Source organism: Pogona vitticeps, chromosome 5 (genome assembly GCF_051106095.1).
Source record: "Pogona vitticeps strain Pit_001003342236 chromosome 5, PviZW2.1, whole genome shotgun sequence".
NCBI lineage: Eukaryota > Metazoa > Chordata > Lepidosauria > Squamata > Agamidae > Pogona > Pogona vitticeps.
The window spans coordinates 91,943,808-91,961,337 of NC_135787.1; the positions used below are offsets into that span (position 1 = coordinate 91,943,808).

At 39.3% G+C, this 17,530-nt stretch overlaps 1 protein-coding gene across 1 annotated transcript in view; it reads right to left on the reverse strand.

Annotated features, from left to right (window-relative positions):
• Positions 1-1,612: 1,612 nt before the first annotated feature.
• The window catches only part of BOD1L1 (biorientation of chromosomes in cell division 1 like 1), a 78,240-nt gene continuing 62,322 nt past the window's right edge, over positions 1,613-17,530 (reverse strand). The window contains exons 9-11 of the mRNA XM_073001043.2: positions 12,112-12,187; positions 9,374-9,415; positions 1,613-8,676 (exon numbers count right to left, since the gene is read on the reverse strand). Coding sequence (XP_072857144.1) covers positions 8,632-8,676; positions 9,374-9,415; positions 12,112-12,187 — 163 coding nt within the window. The 3' untranslated portion in view covers positions 1,613-8,631. The remainder of the gene's footprint in view (positions 8,677-9,373; positions 9,416-12,111; positions 12,188-17,530) is intronic.

The following is a 17,530-nucleotide window of genomic DNA, read 5'->3' on the forward strand; positions in this document are numbered from 1 at the left end:
TTAATGTAACTTAAAAGAGAAGATTCTTGCAGTTCTTTAGCACACAAAATTTGATTCAACTTGTACACTGAATTATAGCGCATTTGGTCTTCAGCAGTATTTGTAAATTTAGCTTCTTGTTGGGAGATATTATTATTTTCTTCAACTTGAGTTACTTGATTATATGCATTACCATGCCTTTTTTCTATTGGTTCTTGATTCTGTTCTGGATGTAAAGAATGCTCACTATTCCAGCCTGTGTTCTGAAGGGTTGGGAAAAGGCTAGCTATAGCTGTATCTGGTGATAGCTTTTCTTTTCTGGTATCTATTTCTTGGACTGACAAACTTCCTTCTCTGTTTTCACTAGTTAAGCTTTTATAAGGCTTTTTATCAGCCAGCAGATTATCTTCTTGTATCTTTGTATTACTCTCTATTCGCTTAACACTTCTATCCTCTGGTTTATTGTCCTCCTCTCTTTTTTTCATGTCCTTACTACTATGTTTTGGGCCTCTGTTTTTGTGACCTTCCACTGACAATTTCCTTTCCGATCTGAAACTGTTCAGCTCTTTATCACTCCTAGGTTTCTCCTTCATAGACTTCTCTCCTGAATGTGACTTAACTCTATGAGTACAATCTTTTTGTGAATTATTGAATGAATTCACTCTATGTTCTGGTTCAAATTCTACACAAATTTCTTCAACAACTGTAATTTTATTTTTTAATTTATACTGCTTATCTGCATCAGTCTCTTCTGTATTCTTGTCTTTGTCCAATTTCTGCCCAGATTCCTGCTTAGAGGAACTTTCTTGTAATTCACTTTCAAGTACTTTGGCTTGTTTGCTATGAATCTTGGACCTTGCCTTTAACAGTGATCGTTCTTCCAAAGTACTTTTTGATCTTCGCCTGTCCTTCGGTATTCCATCACCCTGTCTTAATGTATCATCCATGTTAGCTGTTCCAGCATCGTGTCTATCCTCTATATAACTTTCACACTTTCTTGAACTTAGAGAGCTATGTTGTTTGGATACACTTTGAGACTCTTTCTGTGGCCTAGAATCATTTGACAACCTTTTGGACTTATGCTCTGTTCTTAATTTATCTGTGGAAATCTGTCTGTCTTTTTTGTTCTCATGTGAATTCTCTTCATTTTTGGAACCATGGTCAGAAATAATTTTTGTATCTTTGTTATTTACTGATATTTTCCTTTCACTTCTGTGCTTATTTTTCTTTTCAGCTTTATCATGACCATGTTTCAGAAAACTCTCTTCACTTTTCAAGCCTTTGTCAGACAACAAACTTTCTACTTCATCACTTGTTTTATTAACATCTCCTTTATATTTATGTTTTGTGAATAATTTGTCTTCAGAAAGACTTCTCTCTTTTTCATTTCTATCTTTTGATGACCTAGCCTCTTTCTTGGTTACACTTCGAATACTCTGAGTTTCTAGCTCATCCTTTTTAATATGCTTTTCATTTTTAAATACATTTTTCTGTTTAGGAGGTTCTTCTGAACTATCATCAGCTCTGCCAAACTGAGATTTACTATCCCAAGCATCAGTGTCTTGCTGTATTCCCTGCACTTGAAGAGAAGTATATGTTTTTCTTTTGTATTCTTTTTCTACTTTTGAATCAATTTTGTTTTCATCAGGTGGATGCACTGGTCCTTGAATTCTTCTTCCTTCATTTTTACCTTGGATAGCTTTCAGCTCTTCCAAAGAGGATTTTTCACCAGTCTGCAAACAAATATAAACAATTCTCAGGTAATATCTTTGTGAAAATCTCACTACTGCTATGGGATGGATCTAAATTCAGCAGAGTTCTGCTAGAATTAGGGGAAGGGAGTGATTCCCTTTTATTGTCACCTACAGAAGCCAGAGCCCATGCTGTTCCAAAATGTTGAAAGATCTTCCAGAACAGCATTGGAAATGCTCTAGGAGCTATATACAAATGTGTGAAGTAGACAAAATTGTTAGGTAGGATGTCTCTGCTGGATTCTAGTTTCTCTGCAAAATGTTTTCCATTCACAGATATAAGTCTGAATTTAACCCACTTTAAAAGCCCCTAATCACTGTTTAATTTGAAATTCTTCAATTTAACTGGAAGAATCATTAACTACACAGCCATTTTAGGAAATAATGTAATATTTCCTTTTCCACTCAGAAGAAAATTGTCAAACATGAAAAAAATGTTGAATACTAATACAAATATGAAAACACAATGGTCAAGATCAATGGTCATGATTGTTTTAAGACCTCTTGTGCAAACAATTATACAGTGGTGCCTCGCTTAACGAGCGCACTGTATAACGATGAATCCACATAGCAATCCCGTTTTCGGGATCGCTAATGTGGAGGCATAGCATCAGCCCCAATGGGCAAAACTCGCATAGCGAAGATCGGTAAGCGTTTCGCTTACCAATCTTCGCTTTGCGACGCCCGCAAATCAGCTGTTCGGTGGTTTCAAAATGGCCGCCGGACGCAGCGAAAATGGCTGCCGGACCCTGGAAACTTCACTAAACGGTGAGTTTTGTGCCCATTTGGAACACACTGGGCTTCCCCGTTCCATTTAGCAAAGTTTTCACATAGCGAAGGTTAATCCGGAACGGATTAACCTCGCTATGCGGGGCACCACTGTACCTTTTCAACATTTATTTGTCATGATGACCTGCATTCACTGGTTATTAAAATGACTGTGCATGTGGATACTTGATTGATGGGAGGCCAAGGGGGAAAAATACCTGTATGACTACCCTTATGTGCAAAACCTTTCCCAACATGATTCTTTCTGATCACAGTTGGTTAATGAATTGGGTTAACAAACTGGCTCACAGCAATCAACAGAAATTCACATCAGCATTCAAAGCAGCTGGAATAAGAGCTAATAGATCATTTCTCCTTTTTTAAAAACGTATTTTATTAATTTTATTTATATAGACAAAAAGAAAGAAGTCTAACATACAGATATCTAAATACACAGTGTTCCCCATCACTGGGACCATTTGGGTGTAGCAACCATTTACCCTTGTGGAGCCCCATTTCCCTTCCAGAATCATACTGATTCTTGCAATGGGCTTTGCCTCTTCCCCTGTATTAATACAAAACCAATGAATTCTCCTCATAGATCAATAAATTCATCCTTGCCTGTTGCCCTTCTCTTAACTTTCATATAACATGCAAGCTTATAATTAATAGCTATATTCCAAACTTCCATATCCCAATCACATAACTGGAAGGTCTAAGCTGTTTTCCAATCTCTGGCAATAATTTCACTACGGTTAATGAATTAGAAATTAATTCTTTAGCTGTCCAGTTACCTTCCTCTTTTTAAAATATTGGTAAAAGCACCATTTTGGGATCTCCAGCAATTTTAGCTTACTTTTTTCATTTATTTCTTTTAAAAAGTCAGCATTTTAATACTGTATGTTCTCATATTCCCCTCAGGATATAGTTAGCCATTCTCTATACTCAGTGTATTCTCAGAGGCTTTCATGGCTGAGATCCAATCATTGTTGTAGGTTTTTCGGGCTGTTTGGCCATGTTCTGGAGCAATGGTCCCCAACCTTTACCGAACCGCATACCAGTTGGGGGGCGGAGTCTGTGCATGGGGAGGTGGGGTACCCCCATGCTCGTGGGTGGGCCAGGTGCACTATTGTGCATGCATGAGGGGAATATTTTATGAAAAGAATATTTACAGAGTTAATTGTAATTCTTGTGTTTCATATTCAACCAGTTTTTTAAGAGTAAAATATAATATCTGGTATATGTTTTACTTCATTGGCAATATAATATAGTTTTAAATTGGGAAGTCTCAACATTCCAACTATTTGGGATTTATACCACCTCCAATTACCAATTCTTGACTTTTTATCTCTATTACAAAATGTTTTAATCGTATTTTTGTAAAGATATACCTTTTATTCTTTGGTATATAAAATTATTCTAGAATAGATTTTATATCTGTGACAAGTTGAACTGTTATCTAGAGTAATTAAACCAGATATAGCTATTATTACAGTATCTGATCAAGAAATGGTGAATATGGAGCTTAAAGCTAGATGTCATTATAAAGAAGTTAAGAGATGGAGGATACATTTAAATATTTTTAATTGATAAAATGGAGAAAGAATTGATGGAAAAGAATTGATAGAAAAATCAATGATAAAGGAGACTAGAAAGACAGTTTGATATTAGATACTATGAAAGCTATCATAATGGGTGTAACCATTAAATAATTATATAATTAAAGAAAACAAAAGGAAGAACATACTAAAACGTTAAAAAAAGCAAATAAGGGAACAGGAAAAGAAATATTTAAAGGACAGAAATATAAAAGTCTGTATGAAATACAAGCAAGAATAAAATAGTTGCAAAGCATTGTGGAAAAAATCAAAGCAATGTAATATACTTTAAAAGAAACTATTTGAATTTTCAATCTAAAACTGAGGTCATTTGGCTGGATTTCAAACCTTTACCTCTGCCTGACTGGTTCAGTTTGGGCCTGTAACATCAAAGGACATGCCCACGGTGCTAGCTCACTCAAAACCAAATGCCTCCCTGCTTGACCTTTGCCCTACTTAGCTAACAAAATCTACCAATACAGCCACATTAAAGAAGCTCATTAACACCATCAATGTTTCACTGAAGGAGGGTTGCCTTCCTATTTGTGAAGGAAACCATTATATGAAGCAACCAAATTTAGTGACAGACAACCTGAACAGATTCAGGCCAATTGCCTATTATGTGCTTCATCGACAATGTGAATGAGCAAGTGGTAGAGGAGCAACTCCAGATGTGCCTGGAGGAAGAAAACTGCCTTGATCCATTCCAGTCCTGAATAAGGCCATGACACAGCACTGAGACAACACTGGTCATGACCCACTAAGGGAAACTGACAGGAGAGGACATACTCTGTTGGTTCCTCCAGATCTCTTGGCAGCTTTTAATATAATCAACTATGGCTGGAGCGGTGTTTGACTTTGGTGTTGGAATGGACCAGGGCTAACAGGCTCAAGGTGAACTTAGATAAGACGGAGATCATCCCACTGACAGGCTTGGGGCATCTCCGAAGGCTGGATGGTGTAGTGTTAAGAGTTTTAAAAATTGATTTTATGAGGTGCAGAGGTGTTGACCTAAAAAATGAAAAATGTGTTTTAGAAGGTGTCTCACAGAGGTGCAGTAAAAGTGATAGTATTGTTCAAAAACTCATTGAGTTTCATGCCTGCTTTCACAAAGTGTTTGTTATATGAAAAAACAACAGGAAAAAATGGAAGTCCATTTTACTTTGCTACTTGAGTTGTGTTTACCTATAATGTAAATTAACAAAGAAATATCACAAAATAGTGTGAAGACCTGTGTCAAATAAGAACAACAATATGTTATAAAATAGAAGTGTTTACAAAATAATGTAAAAGGTGAAAAAGATGGATGTTATTTTAAGTAATTTGTTACTAATGAACAAATAGAGAAGAAAAACAAAGGTGCCATTTGGTTTATAAGGCTTCTGCCTCAAAATTAACAGTAACTGAGTTTTGAAAAGAGTACAAAAGTGTGTATATTCTGGAATATTTGTGAATGAAATATGCATATGTATTGTCAGTATTTTATCCCAGTTTAAGGGAGGGGGAATTTTACTCTCACCTTGAAAACCAGGTGCTGGACTCTTAAGGAGCTTGACAGGCGAAGCCTTAGAGAAACTGGAAGGCGAGAATCCTGGGATGAGAGGTGTCCTGACCTTAAATATGTAGGCTTATCATTGGTTAAAAGGTATAAACTCTGATGATATAAATATAGAGCCCTTATGTAGAAATATAAAATGGAGAGGTATTCTGTCTGAAGCAAATGGAAGAGACATATGGACTGAGGGCGGCCAGGAGATAACATGGACACAACATAACTATTAACTGGCTGAAGGCTTGGTGAGAAAATACTTTTCTGTGTGTTAACAACATGCTTTGAAGTATTCCAGAGATGTATTCTCTGCCTTTAAAGGTTATGAGTAGACATGGGGATATTCATATACGAATACCCCCACACTGGTGAAGATAACGAGGTAACTGTCCATTCACCCTTCCGCTGCTATTGTGGGCTCTGCGCACCCTTCCTATCGCTCTGGAAGTTCATCTTAGGTCAAAAGAAGAAAAAAGAAAAAATCTCCCCTAGTGGTAGAGTACAGATTAGCCAGCTTCCATTAGTTCCTATGGAACAAAAACGGTTGGTTACGGATTACGGGGTTTTCAATGCATTCCTATGGGAAATGGACCCTCGACCTACGTACTTTTCGACCTGCAGCCACTGTTCCAATACGGATTAATTCCGTAAGTCAAGGATCCACTGTATGACCGAAGTTCTTGTTTGGACTTTGTATAGCTACATGCTTGCCATTAAATTATATTTTCTGACTTCTTTGTTCAAAGCATAAGTTCAGATTTTGTGGTTTTTAATTATTTTAAGCCTACAATCTTTACATAATTGTATGATTTACGGATTTAAGTACAGTGGTACCTCGTGTGACGATGTTAATTCGTTCCAGCGAAATCGATGTACAGTGAAAACATCAAATGAAATAAAAAACCCGTTGAAACGCATTGAAAACCGTTCAATGCGTTCCAAAGGGCTGAATATCTGCTCGTCCAGCAAAGATCCTCCATAGGGCGGCCATTTTCCAGGGCCTGTAGTGTGAAGAATCAGTCCTAAAAACAGCGGGGGGGGGATTTTTTTCAGTCAGCGGCCATTTGGAAACCCGACAATTAGCTGTTTGCTGATCGTCGTAAAACGAACACCGGTTCCCAAAGCAGGGAACTGATCGTTGCACAGCAAAAAAACCCCATTAAAACCATCGTTTTGCGATTGCAAAAACGTCAACTTGGATTATTGTGATGTTGAAAGGTCTGCCTTGGATTCGTATTGACATCATTCTATCATTTTTGAGATTATTTATTTATTTATTTATTTTATATGCCGCCCACACTACCCAGAGGTACCCACATTACAGCTTTTCCCACTCTTTTGTTGACTATGAGGGCTACTCCATTCCTTCTACGGGCTTCTTGCCCACAATAGTAGATATGGTAATCATCTGAATTGAATTCGCCCATTCCTGTCCATTTTATTTTGCTGACGCCCAGGATGTCAATGTTTATTCTTGCCATCTCCTGTTTGACCACATGCACCTTACCAAGGTTCATGGATCTTACATTCCAGGTTCCTACGCAGTATTTTTCTTTGCAGCATCGGACTTTCCTTTCACTTCCAGGCACGTCCACAGCTCAGAGTCCTTTCGGCTTTGGCTGAACCACTTCATTAGCTCTGAAGCTACTTGTCCTTGTCCTTCTCTCTTCCTCAGTAGCATGTTGGACGCCTTCCAACCTGAGGGTGTCATCTTCCAGCATCATATCTTTTAGCCTTTTGTTTCTGATCATGGGGTTTTCTTGGCAAAGATACTGGAGTGGCTTGCCAGTTCCTGCTCCAGGTGGATTGCATTTAGTCGGAACTCTCCACTATGACCTGTCCGTCTTGGGTGCCCCTGCCCATAGTTTCTCTGAGTAATTCAGTTTCTCTGAATTACTCAAGCCCGTTCGCCACGACAAGGCAGCAATCCATGAAGGAGCATCCTAACTTTAGGTTCTAGCTAATAACAATAGCTAAACAGATAGGTATGGTATTTCTTTTAGGGTAAAACTCTCCTACTGAAGTCTTAATTTGTTTTTGCCTCCATGTACTCTCCAACCCTCTGGTCTGAGAAAGTAGACTTGTCCACAAAAGCTCATACTAAAATACAGCAGTCGTTAAAGTATCACAACATTTTTGTCTTCTTTTTTATTTTTATTTTGTTTTTGCCTGATATTCTAACCCTCTTTAAAATTTAACTCATCTCTATACTACTATCTAATTTTCCTCTCCTTTGTTAACTGGAATTAACAAAATTAACTGGAGTTACTTCCACTCTTACATTTTAAAACTCCCCTTATCTAATCTCTTTCCTCCTCCTTTCCTTTCTTATAATGACCTCTATGATTCAAAGAACTTCAATTCACTAGTTCACACTCCTTCCCACATCCTCTATTTCTTTTTAATACCATTCCTCCCTGGAATTCCCATCACTACTTGTTAACAAAAGCTTCTTCAGATTTATACCCCATCATATTTATCTAATAAGATATATAGAACAAATCTAAATACAGTGGGGTCTCGACTTAAGAACTTAATCCGTATTGGAAGGCAGTTCTCAGGTCGAAAAGTTCTTAAGTCGAATCTGCATTTCCCATAGGAATGCATTGAAAACCATTTAATCCGTATCTGCTCTTTTCGTCCATAGAAACTAATGGGAAGCTGCTATTCCGCCTTCTGCCACTAGAGGGGGATATATTTTTTCTTTTTTTCTTTTAACCTAAGATGACTTAGCTTTTAAAAAAAGGAAAAAAAGAGTTCGTAACTAGAATCTAAGTTCGTAAGTCGAGTCCATATATTCCTATGAGAGCGGTTCGTAAGTCGAAACGTTCATATGTCGAGCCGTTCGTAAGTCGAGACCCCACTGCATTATATTACATCTTCATTTAATCTTCTTCACAACAATGTCCAAATTAATTCTTCCTAAAACCACAAACCCCTTTTTATAGCATGTGTTATATCAGACACACAGAGAAACTTATCTCAATTACAGCAGGACTACAGGATCAGTATTTGCTGCTTCAGTTATCCACTGCCAGAAAAATATTAAATAAAAAAACTTCAAATAAGCATTTCTAAGGTACCAGAACTGGCCAGTAGAGGGATTATCTATCTATCTGTCTGGATTGCAATAGCTGTGGGGAGGTGAGGAATCAATTCCCTGCAGATGCTGTGGTCCCACTGCAGTTCTAAAAAATTTTTTTATATCCTCTTGACCTCCTGGGCACTTTTAAAGTTGTCCAGTTGTTTCTCCCTCTGAGATGATAGAACAACCAGAAAGCTCTCTCTTACCTGAGTTTCTCCCCCCCCCCATAGTAGTGGACAGATCCAAGAACTGTCCATCCAGTTTAACTCTCTCTTGTTCCAATTGCTGTTCATCTAGCAAATCCACTCATGGAGAGAATTTAAACTTGTTCTAATGAGGCTATCTTATGAAATTTTCAGCATACAAAATGTTTAAAAAACAGAGTATCCCAAAAATATTTTATATCATTCTTCACAAGTATTCTTGTAACCAATTTCATATTGTATCTCCAATCATGGGAAACAGGAGAGGTGCCAGAGGATTGGAGGAGGGCCAGTGTTGTCCCTATTTCCAAAAAGGGCAAAAAAGAAGAACCCAGGAACTACAGGCCAGTCAACATGACATCAATCCCACACAAAATTCTGTAGTGTATCTTGAATTCAACAAAGCTTTTGACAAAGTGCCCCATGATATCCTCGCTCACCCCAGCTGGTCCGCGGCCCCAAAAACATTGGGGACGGCTGCCCTATAAGACAGAAACAAAATTCAAAATGTCTTTGATAGGATGGAGCACTGGACCAAAAACAACAGAATGAAATTCAACAGGGAGAAGTGCAAAAAACTGTACCTCAGAAAAAGAAACCAATTGCACAGTTACAAGATGGGGATACCTGGCTCAGGAAAACTATAAGCGAGAAGGATCCTGGAATTGTCATAGATCACAAGCTAAATATGATCCAACAGTGTGATGTGACTACAAAAAAAGGCTAATGCTATTTGAGGTTGCATTAACAGGAGTAAAGTTTCCAAATCCTGCGAGGTGCTAGTCCCCCTCTATTCAGCACTGATTAGGCCTCACCTTGTGGATTGTGTCCAATTCTGGACACCACACTTCAAAAAGGATGCTAAAAAATTAGAACATGTTCAGAAGAGGGTGACAACGATGATCAGGGGGCTGGAAACCAAGCCTTATGAGGAAAGGCTGAAAGAACTGGGCATGTTTAGCCTGGGGAAAAGAAGACTGAGAGGTGGTACGATAGCACTTTTCATATAAGGTTGTCATACAGAGGAGGGGCAAGATCTGTTCTCCATCATCTCAGAGTGCACAACACGCAGTGATGGGCTAAAGGAAGCCAGATTTTGGTTGAATATCAGGAAAAACCTCGTAACTCTTAGAGCAGGATGACAGTGGAACCAGTTACCTTGGGAGTTGGTGAGTGCTCCAACACCGGAGGCATTCAAGAAAAACTTAAACACCTGGCAGATATGCTTTGATTGTATTCCTGCATTGAGCAGGGGGTTGGACTTGACGGCCTTGTAGGCCTCTTCCAACTTCACTTTTCTATGATTCTGATTCAGTAACAAAGATCAGAATACATCTACACCAGTGCACCACTGTACAACTGCCCAAGCTTTTCTCTGGCTGCTTTCAGAAACATTTCTTTCTTGTAAAAGTTTTTTTTTTTTTTTTTACAAAACAAACCATGATCTTCCTTGGGGGTCATCTGTCTCTCCATCCCTAATATTTTGGTCTCACTCTATGCAATCTCTCTAAATCTTTCACAAAACCCAATCTTCGGACCATTCTAATACTGCATATCTAAGTTTTATTCTGTCTTTAACGCCACCTTCTGGAAATGAAAGTAGTTTCACATTTTTCTCTGCCTTTTATTCTCCAAATAAATCAATTTTTATCAGTTTCAGAAAGCTTACTTTCAAATACAGTGGTGCCCCGCATAGCGACGATAATGCATTCCACAAAAATCGCCGCAAAGCGATTCCGTCGCTATGCGGAAATAAAAAGCCCATAGGAATGCATTAAAACTCGTTTAATGTGTTCCTATGGGCAAAAAACTCACCTTTAAGCGAAAATCCTCCATACGGCGGCCATTTTCACTGCCCGGTAAGAGAGGAAACCGCACGAAAACACAACGGGTGGCCGTTTTTTTACCCGGCGGCCATTTTGGAACCACCAATCAGCTGTTAAAAAAACATCGCTATACGATAATCGGTAAGCAAAACAACTTACCGATCATCGCAAAGCGATATTTTCCCATCTAAAACATCGCAATGTGATCGCTTTTGCGATTACAAAAACTTAATCACTATGCGGATTCGTCGTTAAACGGGGCGCCCGTTAAGCGAGGCACCACTGTAGGTATAACTGAGTTGCATTAACCTTGGGCATTTTATCAACCTCCTTAACTTCTGTAATTTAAGAGATAATTTCTCTTAAAGATTCTCTTCTGTCCTGGCTTCTGAACTCCAGTATCTTATTGAGATGAATCACAGGACACCAACAAGAGTGGTGCACTCTCTTGATCTAAAGACAGTATTTTTCTCAACATCTGTCCTCAGGAATAACTCCTCTTTGGTTTTTCTATTTTGAAAACATAAAAAACAGTCAGGTGCCTTCTAAGGATGACAGCATATAGCAGAACTGGAGCCACTGAAAGAGTAGACTCTGTCAGTCTCTTAAAGAACCCGATTTACTTCAGTCCTTTGTGAAGATATATCTCCAGTTCAGCTAATATAAGGTAAATGTTCCCCTTGACAAATTGTCCAGTTATGTCCAACTCTAGGGGGCGGTGCTCATCCCTGTTTCCAAGCCGTAGAGCCAGCGTTTTGTCAGAAGACAGTTTCCGTGGTCACATGGCCAGTGCGACTAGACACGGAATCCCGTTACCTTCCCACCATGGTGGTACCTATTTATCTACTCTCATTTTTACATGCTTTCGAACTGCTAGGTTGGCAGCTAATATAGCACACTAAATTATCTGTGGTCATGATTTTCTGAACCTGCCAGGACTTAAACCAATGTTGAACTGGCTTGCATTAACTTGACTAACTCACAACTGTCTTGTTTGTCCAATTTGATTAATCTTGAATCTCTAGCTCTGATCCGTTTCACATTATGCAGATATGTTTGACTTTCATGCTTCAGTAAACAAAAAGGCTTCTACGTAAACATGGGGAATTCCTAGGTTTTTCATAATGAGCCTCTCAATATTTTCTTTCACATATATATGTTGGCAAAAGATCAGTAATAAAACAGTGTCTGCAATCGAGAAAACAGGTATTAATTATGGAGTTAATTGTGAAGTTTAGAGTTACAAGTGTAAACAATATTGGTCAAAGTTCTTTTCATATTTTACAAGGCACAAATCAAACTAAAAGTTGTACAACACAACAGTTCTAAATGTTTTTACATCTGGGACTTACTTCACTTATTTTTTTAGATTCTCCAAGATTTTCCTCCGGTTGTTCACATTTCTTCTTCCTGCTTTCTTCATCATGTCTGTAAGTTTTAAAAGATTCAGCAATCAAGAATACAAGTAGGACTACTACCTGATCAATATAACCAAGAACCAAAAGACTGTTGGCCAGTTAATGTACCGATTAAGAGTATAGTTCTAACTAGCCAAGATGGCTGTTTGAGGTGATGCTAACTCAGCCTAATCTGTGCTAAATCCAACTCCCCCTGCCTAGCCAGGGAAGTTCAAAAATATTTAGGACTACTCTAACACAGTGTCATTGAAGCAACCAATATGAATTTGACACAACTCTGGGAGGCAGTTGAAGATAGGAGGGCCTGGTGTGCTCTGGTCCACGGGGTCACGAAGAGTCACACATGACTGAACAACTAAACGACGACGACTCTAACACTGGCCTAATTTTGTGTTGGCATAGCAGCTATGAGAAATATGAATCTTGTGTAAGTCTGCTCGTCCTCCACACCACATACACCTCTTTTTTCTGCTGTTCTGCTGGCTGAGTTCAGTTAGCAAAGTAGTTGAGCTAGTAGATCCAGTTGTGCCAGCAAATCTGAGATGCACAGCTGCACAAGAGGCTCTAGCCCATTACCCACTACAGCTAGAATATATTTGGGTTTGGATTGCACAGCCTATTTGCAATTATTTTCTTTTCTTTTCTTTTACTTTTCCCCTACAGTGTGATAGTAATCCTAAAGCTATACAGATGGAAATTCTATATTATAAAGAAACACAAATTTTAATTGTGCACATGATAATATTCCTTTTTAAAGCAAAGCAAAGCAAAGCGTGCTGCTTATATACAGCCCCATAGCGCTTCAGACACTCTCTGGGCGGTTTACAAGTTAATTATGCAGGCTACACATTGCCCCCCCCAGCGAGCTGGGTACTCATTTTACCGACCTCGAAAGGATAGAAGGTTGAGTCAACCTTGAGCCGCTACCTGGGATTGAACCCCAGGTTGTGAGCACAATTTTAGCTGCATTACAGCTATTTAAGAGCTAGGTCTCACTCTTGGAATCAGAAACTAAAGCTATAAAGCGATACTATGAAGGGCAGACCCACCTACCAAACTCTAGCATGCGTAAGATGAAATGTTAAAGAATATACAAATGCAACAAATCCACTTGAAGTACAGTTGGGTCTCTACTTAAGAACTTAATCCGTATTGGAAGGTGGTTCTCAAGTTGAAAAGTTCTTATGTTGAATCTGCATTTCCCATAGGAATGCATTGAAAACCATTTAATCCGTATCTGCTCTTTTCCGTCCATAGAAACTACAGTGGAGCCTCTACTTAAGAACTTAATCCATTTTGGAATGGTGTTCTTAAGTTGAAATGTTCTTAAGTTGAAGCAAAATTTCCCATAGGAATGGACTGAAAACCAATTAATCTGTTCTGGCTGTTTTTTTTATGTAGAGGTGCGTTTGTACATTGAAGCATTACTTCCCATAGGTACTAATGCAAAGCTGGTTAATACGTACTCTACCATTAGGGGGAGAATTTTTTTTTAACCTAAGATGACCTAAGGTTAAAAAAAGAGCAGGAAAGGTTTTTTTCCTGTTCTTATCTTGGATTTCTGTTCTCAAGTAGAAGCAAAATTTAGCAAATGGAGCTGTTCTTAAGTTGGATTGTTCTTAAGTAGGGACGTTCTTAAGTAGAGACCCCACTGTACCATTTAAGCCACATGGTACATCAGAGACAACAGGTTTGGTCTCCCAAAGACAAAGAAAATAGAGTTAGCATGCAATGCCCTGCAAGGGCATGAGAAGAAATCTTTGTTTTCAAAGGAAGGCAAGTTGAAAAAGTACTATTTTCTATTCTCCATGGATAGATGAACATTCCTTTTCAGGTTATATAAAAATATTATAGTAGGACATCCCTGTTCCTGTGGGGGATCAGTTCCAAGCCCTCCCCGAGGATGCTGATAAACACCGATTACATAGCTAATATTATTTTAATAGTGAGCACTATATATAGCATGGTCTCTGGTGCCCTCTAGTGGCCAGTTCTGATAACTTCAACTTTTAAAAATATATATTTCTAGGATTTTTCTTTTAATATTTTAAATATTTTCAGTCTGTGATTAAGTGATTCAGCAAATACTGATCCCAAAAATAAGGAGATCCTATTGCACACCCTATGGAATAAAGAACTACTAAAGGACCCTATATCCAAATACTGCTACTAATGATGTACAATCATGAGTAACCTAATTTTTCATGCAAAAGTAGATAGTCACTGAAATCCTGTTGGTGTAAATTTATGCTAAACAAAGCTTTTGGCTTCATTATTGAATAATAAATATCTTCAATTTAATTAAACTAAAATCTTCCTATGCCCCACTTAATGTTGAAAGGCTCTCCAAGGATACTTTTTGCTCTTGGGAAGACTTTGGGAGCTTTAGAATAGGATGTGGTAAGATAAAGGTAACAGTACAGGTTCCCTTTGACAATTTGTCCAGTCATGTCCGACTCTAGGGGGCTGTGGTCATCTCAGTTTCCAACCCATAGAGCTAGCGTTTGTCAGAAGACACTCTTCTGTGGTCACATGGCCAGCACGACTAGACACGGAACACCGTTACCTTCCCACCGTGGTGGTACCTATTTATCTACTCGCATTTGCATGCTTTCAAACTGCTAGGATGGCAGGAGTTGGGACTAGTGACGGGAGCTCACTCCCTCATGTGGATTCGATCTTACGACTGTTGGTCTTCTGACCCTGCAGCACAGAGGCTTTTGTGGTTTAACCTGCAGCGCCACCAGGGATGTGGTAAAACTGTGGACCAAAACTTTAAAAGATGTATTTGAGGCAGTCCTTTTAACTCAACTAAAGAACTTTAGTCAATTTATCACCTTAAGATATATATTGCACTCCCAATTACATTGCACTGTGGAACTATTATAAAGATAGAGTGGTGCCTTGAGTTGCAAACTTAATTCATTCCAGGATGATGGTTGTAACTCAAGTTGGTTGTAACTCAAAGCACCATTTCACATAGGAATACACTGAAACACGATTAATCTGTTCTGGCCATTTTTATAGGTTAAAAAATGGCAGGAAAGGAGGAAGGGAGGGAGGGAACAATGGGGAAAAGAGGAAAGAAAGAAGGTCATCACTGGGGTACACAGAACCCTCAGACAAAGGTTTGTGCTTTTAGGAACCAAAAAAGAGAGGTTACCTACCTGTAACCATGGTTCTTCTAGTAATCCTCTGTAAATTCACACAAATGGGTTGTTCTGCGCCTGCACAGGATGTTTCAGATGTTTCCAGAGCTTAAAAACACGCAACAATGAGACTTTCCCCCATGGAGCGTAAGCTCCACGTTCCCAACATCCCCTCAGTTCCTTCCATAGTCTGCTGCTGTCAAGGTAGTATATTAAGAGACAACATGACAGACCGAGGGGAGGACGGGAGGGATGTGTGAATTCACAGAGGACCACTAGAAGAACCATGGTTAGAGGTAGGTAACCTCTCTTTCTTCTTTGTGGTCTCTGTGAATGCACACAAATGGGTGACAAGCTCATTTACCAGATGGTGGGACGTCACGGTAGAAGAGATGTGAGGATTGCACTGCCAAATGCAGCATCATTCTTTGCCCTGACATCAAGGTGATGTTTGACAAAGGTCGAAGGATTAGACCAAGTCTCTGCTTGGCAGTTATTTGGTAGTTCAATTCCACGGTGGAGAGCAGTGGAGGTTGATAATGCTCTGGTGGAATGAGCTTTCAGGTGGTGTCTTGCCTGAAAGTTCATAAGCCAGAGAGATAGTCTGAACTATCCAACAAGAGATGGTTTGAGTTGATGCTGGAGCGCCTTTGTGAGGATCTTGGAAGCAAAGAAAAAGTCTTGGAGACTTCCTGAATGTCCTGTTGATATAAAATGCTAGAGATCTTCGGATGTCCAGCATATGGAGCATGCGCTCAATGGACATAGAAGGAGAAGGGAATAGAGTTGGTAAAATCAATGGTTGATTCAGGTGAAAATCAGAGACAATTTGGGGTATGAATGACATCAAAATATAAGGTGACCTTGTCTGGATGGAATTGAAGGTAAGGTGGGTCTGATGGAAGAGCTACTAACTTGCTAGCATGTTCGGCAGATGTTATTGCCGCAAGCAAAGCTGTCTTCAGGGACAATAATTTTAAATTACAGGTGGCCACTGGCTTGAAAGGCGGTTTAGTAAGAGAATTTAGGACCAATTGTAATGACCATTGGGGCACAGGTTGTTGTATTGGAGGTCGAATATTTTGAAGTCCCTTGAGGAGTCTTTTTAAGGTTGGATGAGAGAAAAGTCTCGCTGATTGGCCACAATAGCCGATATACAAACCTTCAAGTTTGAGTGTGATAGTCCGAGATCAAAGATGTGGAGAATAAAGGTAAGTAGTGTTCTCGGAGAGACTGGAACAACAATTAAGTTTTGGGATTGAGTGAAAGAAATGAAAGACTTCCATTTATTTTGATAAAGTTTTGGGGCAGATGACTTTCAAGCTCGGTCTAGGACAGTTCAAAAGCTGTCAGATTCAAAGACTAGATGTTGGGGTGGAGGATCATCCTGTTGCTCTGAGTAAGGAAAACAGGAGGAGCAGAGTCAAAGGGACAGTTAGACAGAGGGAGGCACTTAGAGAGGAGAACTGAAGAGTCAAGAAGGGAGCATTGATGGTAGACGGAAAATATCCATCCACATCGATCTCAGGTGGGTGAACCACAGCTGACATGGCCACCACGAGGTGATGAGTATGGCATCGGTTCGGAATTGACAGATTCAAATGACTGATTTCTGAATAAATCTGGAGGGAACAGATAAAGCAAGTCTCTGGTGCAGTCCATCATGAACTAGTGATTTGGGCTTGATGCCGGCTCGAGAGCAATACTGTTGCATTTGGTGTTGTACTCTGATGCGAAGAGATCAATAGATGGGCACCCCATCAATGGCAGATGAGATCAAAGACTTGGTCGTCTAGTGCCCATTCATGTGTTTCTGTTGAAAGTCGACTCAGGTGATCTGCAAGGTAGTTGCCATTTGTTGAGACGTGGACAGCTACTGGGAAGATGTGGTGAAGGTAACACCATTCCCACAATTCTATGGTGAGATATAGGAGTGAGAGGGAGTGGGTACCTCCCTGTTTGTTCACACAGTACAGCACCATGATGTTGTATGTGGCTGTGATGTTCCACCCAGTGTTCCCTGTTTGTCTCTCCCAAGCACAGGTTCACTCTCTGGATACATTTATTCTTTCTTCTGCTACCACCAGTGGATCTCTCATCCACACTGCACCATATATGCATCAGACACGTACTGCCAATATAACTTGTTTATTTATCTTTTGGTTTTTAAATCACAAATGTTCTTTTATTATTGTTTAGGATCA